Source organism: Pteropus alecto, unplaced genomic scaffold (assembly GCF_000325575.1).
Source record: "Pteropus alecto unplaced genomic scaffold, ASM32557v1 scaffold123, whole genome shotgun sequence".
NCBI lineage: Eukaryota > Metazoa > Chordata > Mammalia > Chiroptera > Pteropodidae > Pteropus > Pteropus alecto.
This window is the reverse complement of record NW_006433950.1, coordinates 9005472-9014098: the sequence shown is the minus strand read 5'-3', so window position 1 is coordinate 9014098 and position 8627 is coordinate 9005472. Positions and strand designations below refer to the sequence as shown.

At 46.1% G+C, this 8627-nt stretch overlaps 1 protein-coding gene across 1 annotated transcript in view; it reads right to left on the bottom strand.

The window, feature by feature from the left end:
- Window positions 1–2163: 2163 nt before the first annotated feature.
- The window catches only part of GLG1 (golgi glycoprotein 1), a 105620-nt gene continuing 99156 nt past the window's right edge, over window positions 2164–8627 (bottom strand). Inside the window, exons 23-26 of the mRNA XM_015586940.2 lie at window positions 7701–7808; window positions 6264–6384; window positions 5561–5667; window positions 2164–3518 (exon numbers count right to left, since the gene is read on the bottom strand). Coding sequence (XP_015442426.1) covers window positions 3351–3518; window positions 5561–5667; window positions 6264–6384; window positions 7701–7808 — 504 coding nt within the window. The 3' untranslated portion in view covers window positions 2164–3350. The remainder of the gene's footprint in view (window positions 3519–5560; window positions 5668–6263; window positions 6385–7700; window positions 7809–8627) is intronic.

The following is an 8627-nucleotide window of genomic DNA, read 5'->3' as shown; positions in this document are numbered from 1 at the left end:
TCCAATCAAATGTAAATGAATGCTACAGACCTCTTTACCATGGGATTCTTCTATTACGTGACCCTTAGGAAAAGGGGAGAGATGAACTCTAATAGTAATTTTGCTGCATCTCTCTCTCCCCCAGTGGCAGAACTGCTCACTGTCCCCAAGAAGAGTTAAGGGCAGGAGGGCAGATCACCAAAGGCCTGCCGTGAATTCAAGTCAACACTTGCTCACTAAATACTAGAATTCCCCTAGATTTTAAGGATGTCCTGGCTCAAAACAAGCTGACTGGATCCATGGGACTGGCACAGGGCCTCCAGGAATGCAGAGAACCCAAGCCGTTGCTATGGCTCCCATCTTGGTGCATCTTGCCAGCAGCAATGGTGGAGGAAGGCCAGGGACGTGGAGGAAGGCCAGGGATGCACCAGGGTCAAGTCCCACTCCCAGAGCCACTGTCTGTGGGAGACACTCCGGTGGAGGGAGCAGGCACTGCTGCTGCTGACATTCTGCTCAGCTTTCTGATTTCCTGTATGCTGTGCCTCCAGCCCAGGAGGCTGATCTGGAGTGTCCTGGAGCACACCGACCATGAGTCCCGGGGACAATGGAGTGAGCTAACAAGGCCAGGGGAGTTACCTGGCTATTGTATTTTCAGCAAGTGCCTGGAGCCTTGACCCTGGCAAACAACCCTACCTGCCGCTTACGTTACTGTTCATGGGCTGGACATCAGGAGAAGATACAAACGCCAGGGCCTGTCGCTAGCTCCACTAGGGCCACGGTTTCTTTTCCTTGACCAGTTCTTGACTAAGCTGATTTACTTACAACTTAACCATGAGGCCTAAACCAAAGGTGCCCTGGTTTTGTTACGTCAAATGCAGTGCAGAACCAGGTAAGTGGGCTGCGGGTTCCACTAGTGCTGGAACCCTCGAACATAGAAAGCTGCTCAGATCATTGCTTAGACTCTTAAAAACCAGTCATGTAAACTATTCTAAGTAGGATGGGGTAACGCTTTCTTGCAACAAGCAACTGAAGACACCAGCAGAGTTAGCTCTTCTATTCTGACCATGTCTAAAGGTGACAAATGTTTCAAGAACCAAATCCTTTTTCAAACTTCCAGATCTGCTGCAGACAATGAATGAGATCGTCTCTCAGATCAGAAAGAACAGAAATATCAAAACACATCACACTACGCGAACACCCTACATGTGCCGGGAGGGGACAGCAGAGAGGGCGGGGCCCGCGCCTCATCAGGCGGCGGACACTGATTCTGTCTTGTACGCCGCACTGAGAGGTCGATGGGCCTGCGTTTAGGGGGTGTCCCCGCTTCTCGATCTCGAGCCACAGCAGCCCCTTGCGCCCAGGCGGGGAGCCCTGGGCGTGGCCTGTCTGGACCGCTCGCTTCAGTTCAGCGATGGCGGTGGTAGCGGGTGTTGCTCGGACTCCACGAGCTCCAAGTTTTATAAGACTGAAGAATTCCAGAACAGCTGCTAAGACTCAGAAAGACCCTAAGAGCAGGACAAAGGGGACCGAGCAGCTCAAGAGCTCCCCTTGGTGGCTTGTCATACCCCAGGCAGAGGGGAGACAGAGCTGGCTTCTGGAGCCCATGGACTCCGGGAAGGGGAGCAAAGGAGAAAAGAAAGGAGAAGAAGAAAACCACAGTATTCAGATGCCGCCAGCCAGGCGAGACAGGGGGCGCCTGGATCGCCCGACCCACAAGCGCCCCGCTCTGCCCTGGACACGCTTCGGGGACGATGACGCTGTGTCGGTCCAGTCCACGGCACACGCGGACGGGACAAAGGTGGGCCGGGTGAGGAAGGGCGCCACGGTCTATGCAGACAGTTGTAGGCACGTGATTTATAATACTTTGAGGACATCTAACAGGTTAATAAAATATATATTATATAAATATATCTCCTACTGTACACGCTGCCCTCTTGTGCAGCCACTGTGGCCCCATGCCTCACACTCGAGCAGAGCTGTGCCAGGCAGAAACATCATGCCTGCACTCCGCCCACCTTACGTTCCGCACCTGTCACTCCACACTGGAGGGCTGAGGGAGGATGGCCAGGAATTTGCTTCCGTTAAGTTCAAACTATGGAAAGACTGATGAATCACCAAAGTACAACAGTAAGCCAATGCCTCCTACAGTGGGCGTATGCAGCAAACAAACAGAAAGAAAAAAAATAGAGAAAAGCCTCCATCTTTTAATGTAATAACTTTCCACGTCCTCTCCACGCAGAGGCGTAAAGGGGCTTGTCTGGGAAGGCGGCCTTGAGCCTGCAGAAAGGTCAGGCTGGACTGCCAGTCATACCCTTGAGACCACGCTAAATCTTTATAAGCCATTGTCTCTGACCTGCATTGTTGCCTGAAAAAGCAAAGTGAATCAATCCCTTGCTTCCCCTTCCTGGCCTGAGCCCCTTCCCCACAGTCACTGCCTCCTGGCAGGACTTCTGGAGCCGCTGCTTACCCAGTAGGGTCAACCCCAATGCCACTGGGTCCTGCACCTGCCTGGAGAAGGATCACTGGGATCCTGCTGCCCAGGGACTCAGGGTCCAGCCTCTCAGTACAGATCAGGGGACTGACGAGCATCATGTACTTTGATCCCCCTCCCCAACCCATTTGCTCTTGGCCTAGGGAGGCCCATGCTTTGTTTTGCTGAGGTGAGGAGATCTTAGAAACATCCATGGCCTCAGGGTCTTGACCAGCAGTGATTCTATTTGAGTGGGGACTGGAAGGCATCACACAGTTTCAGCAGAAGAAAACAGGACCGGAGCAGGCTGGATAGTGGTTTCCCACCACTCGGTGAAGTCCACGGCCCAAAGGTACTTTTGAGAAATGAGCAAGACATCCCAGTTATAGCATACTGGGTAGTGTGTTTCCCCTCTCATGTCCTGCCTTCATTTTACACAGTCACACAGAATAACCCCGAATCAAGCCTGGAGACGTGTTACTATATACATTTTTTTTTCTTTCTTTAAAAATTTCTTTCTTTTTTTTCTTTTTTTTTTTGTTTGTTTGTTTTGTTTTGTTTTTTAAAAAAATTCATTTGAGTTGCAGGTCAAGTGAGTTGGTTCTGGAAGTACTGGTAGTTCCATTGGTATGAGAAAGACTTGTCTATGGGCAGGTAATCCCGAGTTTGCCAAGAAAGGCAATAACCAAAGTAGCCAGCTGCTGATGCTACGAATGGTCGAAGAGAGACACCATGGAAGCGGGCGAAGTCTGAGATGGGACAATGCAGTGGACACCTGCTGCTGCTCTAACATGGTTGGTGGTGGCACCTCTGAGAAGAACGAGGTGAACGGGTATGCTATACAGGAGGGCTGTACAAACTGGGCACTGGACAGGTAGTTCCTTTGGTGGTCAAGGTGGCTCTACCTGTCCTTGAGCTCGCGTGTCACTCGTTTGGTGATACGTCCACACATCAGGCCAATCAGGAACAATATGCAGATGCTCCCACTGATCACAGACAGAATGTAGTTCTTCGATGGGGATGTCATCACTTGCATGGCGAGGTCAGAGAAGCCATCTGCTGGGGCCACCTGGAATGACACATAGCAGCATCAACCAGAGACAGAGAGAGACAGGAGTGAAACGGAGACAGAGACAGAGAGAGACAGAGAGAGACAGAGAGAGAGGGGGAGAGAATTGGGTGGGGGTGGTGCTAGCTCTTACAGGCTCCCTTCGATTTCTAGTTTAAGTTGCCATTTCTTCTGGATAGAGTGGGCGAGGGACAAGAATGTCAAACAGAGCTAGGGCTCCTTTTCCCGATCATAACATTGTGTGCATCTACTGCACAAGATCAGAAAATACTGACGAATCCAAAGAGGGGAAGTCTTATCAGAACAATTGCCACCAAGATAACAGCCCTCACACTGAGGACTGCATAGTGTGCTGGGCCCTGGCTAAGGGCTCAACATGTTTTCAACCATTCAGTCCTCATACCAATCCTCGCAAGTAGATTTTATTACTCCCATATTATAGACCAAGATCTGGAGGCCCGAGTGATGGGAGGTGGTTTAGTGACTTGCATAAGGTCACAGAATGACATAAGGTTATGTAATTCTGATTTATTTTCTTCAACATGTTTGCTGCCTTTTAAGAAACAACTGAAATTATGTTGCATGCGATTAATTCTATATCTTGACTTGCTTTCACTCACCATTATATCATAAACATTCTCCCACATCGAAAACAATGTGCAGACATGATGTGTATGGACTGACTAAACTTCACGACCCCGATCGTGGACATTTATAATGTAACCAGTCTTCATCCTCAGTTTTTCTCACTGCTTTCTCAATTGCACCTCTACGGTGGGATGCTATGGCAAAATCAGGGCCGAAAGGTTCCCCAGGTGCACGTGAACCTACTCTTCTGAGTCTCATCTTAGCCTGGGTGCCCGAGAGGGGCTGGCCCAGAGACGTCTGGGCTGCGACCGTACTCATCCCATGTACACAGGACACAGCAGGAGGCTTCAGATTAATGCGATGTGAACATCAACATTTGCCAACACAAAACAAGCATTGGAGTCACCCTGAAGCCATGCTCAGCTGCTCAAAAATGGAAACTGGTGAGGAAAGAAGAATTAATGGAGGGTCTCTGCTTCTTCTAATCAAGGGGTTCGAAGCTGACTTTGTTCCCTTGGGAGGAGGAGTGAGGGGCATGCTTGTTATTTTGACATCCATGGTCCCTTCCCCTCATGTCTAAGTATGAAGACTTTCCATGGTCTTTCCCACTTGCCTGTTACCCTTGACCCTGATGCACATGGGGTGACAGGACTAGTCAAGAAGGAGGGGAGTTCTTATGTTCACTCTGCTGACCTATGAAAATGTCTGTCCCAGGATGGGGAGACACAAAGAGCCTGGATGTAGAAACCTGACTTTTTCACCTTGGGCAAGTCATAATTTTTAAAGTCACGGTTTCCTCTACCATGAAGCGAGGAAATAATCAGTCCACTTCCCTCGTAGGGTTTCAAGGTTTAAATGAGGTACTATATCCATCCAAGTGATTTATAAACTACAAAGCAATGTATACGTGAGAAGACCTGTTATAATTCTTTTCACTGAAGCTGAATTTTTGTAGGAAAAATTTCCCCCAGCCCAAGTCTGCCTGGGGCCCGCACACTTCCACTTTATGCTATTATCCTCCACGTTCCAGGCTAGTTGAGGGCCAGTCTCACATACATATTTTTCTCCCACGAACTGTGTAAAATGAGAAAAAGAAGCTATGTGACAGGGGTGGCTGGATTTCTTCCTCTTCCCATGGCCATGATGTCTAGTTTCTCTCTGCATGGCTGGCTTAAGTCACATTCTTTGAGTGACTCCCTTTTCCGTGCTGGACTGTGGGCAACTGAGGGCAGGGGGCGGTGAACCTGGCGAAGCCTTGCAGGCACAGCGCAATGCAGACGGAGATGGTTCCAGGCTCATGGGCGGCCAAAGACGCTTAGAGGCACATGGCAGAGGTTTCAAATGCTGTTACTGCCAGTCTCTCAACAAGGACAAGAAGACCAGGGGAGAATCTGAAAGAGACTGGGAAGCTGCCAGAAGAGACGGCTACTTCAGGAGATTCTCTTGGTCATTACCTTTGCTGCATAACTCCACATTTCAATCCGGTCATTGAGGCGTTTTTTGCACTCGGGTTGTAACCTCACCCGCTTATCCTCCAGGGCCTCCATGAGGCAGGACATTTCTGTGGAGGTAAAGGGAGAAGAGGAGTCTGAATCCATACAGAACAGAGAAGTTTCTTTACAGCTGGGCAGAAGGGTATCTAACCACTAGAGAATTCAGAACTGTAGGCTGAACAAAGTTAAATCCATTCTAGGAAACCTGACCCAAGATCTGACATAGAGAATAATGATATTTAACTTCCAAGATCAGCTGTCTAGAGACTCTATTAAAATCTTATTTTTTACTGGGCATGCATGGCTCAGAAACAACTTTACACCTGCCCAGGTTCTACCTCACACAGGACCTGTGTACTGAGCCCAATGTGGCCACTGGGGAAGCTGTTCTAGGTTGGACAAGGTAGGGAAGGCGGCCATGATGATGGCTTAACTTAGGCTTCCCTGATAACTCAACTAGGCTAGGTCACTTGAAGCCTGCAGGATTATTCCAAAGTTCATTTTGCCACAAGGCCTCGTTCTGGCATCAACCAGGCTCCCAGAGAATGCTGTCTGTGTTTGAGCTGCAGCTACAGAACAGAGTGGCTGCAACTGATGCCTCGGAGGGAGTCTTTACTCCCCCTACGATAGTTCAAACAGAGTCAGAGTGAACACAGTGACTTACGACGCCCTCGGCCGGGGGTGATGGCTGCACAGTGGTGTTTAATGTCCAGGGCACAAGCTGTATGAAGAACTGGGTCCACAAAGATGTCTGCTTTGCTTTCCTTCAGCATGTTTAATACTTCCTAGGAAGAGAAGATCATCGCAGAGAAAGCTTTTATAGTGGAAATGCATCATATCTGCTATCTGCATATACTTCAGATACAAACAAAAAAGTCAAAGAGGGAAGTTTGAGGCTTAACAATATAGTCTACTGTGAGACAGGCAGCGATGTGGTGATGATGCAGAGAATACAGATTTTTAGCAATTTAATTCAATACATACACTTAGAGAGCTAGTGTATGCAAACCTGTTTGCTTAGCAAAGCAGAATGTAAGATCAGATTCGGTGTTTTTGGCATTCTGGTATGCCATATTATTAAATACTAAATGTTAGTATTGGTGTAATTTGTTATTTTAAGAAGTCTGAAAAATGTGAAATCTGAAAATCAGAGTAATATACTAAATGAAAATTCCCAAAGGTGAATGTCTGCAAAATGTTTCACTTTACCTTCATTATCCTCAAAAAGAAAAAAAAAAAAATTGACAGAGCACAATGCTAACTGCAAGAATAATTCTTGAGTTTAAAGAAGTTCCGAAAAAGATACATATAAACATAAGAGAACTGAAATCAACTCTGTGGGCCCTCCAATTATACATGACGAAATGAGAGGAGGTGAAAGGCCAGAAATGCTTTCTTAAATAAAAATTAGTTTGCTCTCAACAGAAAAACTGTAGTCACTGTAAAATGACAATAATTTTAAAAAACCTCAAATATTGTCCTCAAAGTTAGATAGGACCATTTGATGACAAAGGAAAATATCTAGACTTAGCTTTTAGTGAACTCGGATCACGAGAAATTGGAAACATTTCTAGCAGATGAAAATATTTGCATACAATATTCACACTGACTCAACAATGTCATTCAAACACTTCTCGAAAAAGATAAAGCTTTTAAAAAATATATCAAATATATAATTTCATTTTCTATTCTGCAAGCTAATATATTCTTAGCAGTCACACTTTGATAAATTTGTTTTATGTGATGTTTCTGAAATGAATTAAATTTTTAGTTTCATTGATTTTTATGAATGCAGTACACTTAGCGATATACTGAAATTGACATTTTGCTTTGGTATTGTACTCAAAGTACCTTTAAACAATGGCCTGGTCATGGAACTGAGACATACTTACAAATAATCAGCACATGTGAAAGAATATTTATGTTACAGCGATTAATGGTCAAGAACCAAATTAAAGTTTGGTAACAAGAAACAGCATAGAATTTTGGGAAGGAATGTTGAGATTTTATTACTAAAAAGTACAGACTATAGCATTAAAAGGAAAAAGAGGAGGAAGACAGAAAAGCAAGTGGGGTAAATATGGCGTTTGATGGTGGTTACCTTTTTACACATTTCTGTTTTGATTTTGAGCAGGTTAACCTTGAGGCACTCCTCTACCTGACCTGTCTGCTCTTGGGCTGCTGCTTCCTCTGCACAGAGACTGGAGATCTGTTCAGGAGACACACAAAAAACAAGGACACTGCACTGTCACCAGAAACCCTGGTCACCAAATGTGTGGGTAGGGTAATCCTCTCACACAAGTGCCCGGGGCTCTTCTCAAACAGATTCCTGGTGGATTTCACACCCCTCCCTCTAGAATGAGATGGCACACTCCATTTTCCTTCACAAGGACTGGCACAGAGTCAAAAACCAGTCAATGCACATATCGTTATGCTATCAAGCCTGAGACTTGAGTCACACTGTCCCAGGCTGGTCGCAAATAAGGCTACTCCCCGATTCCAGAGGAAGAAGGTTTTACAGCCAAGTAAAATATTAAAAGCAAATGTTTGATATTTACAGAAGTTCAGGGTCAACCCAGACTAACAACTGAGAAACACGCACACACACACATGCCCTGAAACAGCTCGCAATACAGATTAAAAATTTACCCTTTTGGGGACAGCTCTGAGTAAGCTTTTGTGAATTATTTTTAGCTACGCTCCTCTAACGTTCACCTGTGTTGAAAAAGGTTCTCCACGTGGCTTTTTCTAGGTAGGTCAAATAATTTCCAAGGACAGGCATTTTTTCGGAGCTATTTCTGACAAACCTTGGAGGTATTCTGGGTTGACCACCAGAATAAGAAGGGAAGAACAAACTACATGTACGCAGATATGATCAAAGAATGCTCTTGTTTGACAGAGAAATATGGAACCAACATTGTATAGTGACAGGACTAGCGCCAAGTCTAACACACTGTTACACAGAACCAGAAATTTGGACGATGAAGAGCCTAGAAGATGATCTTCTAGGCTCTTCATCGTCCAAATT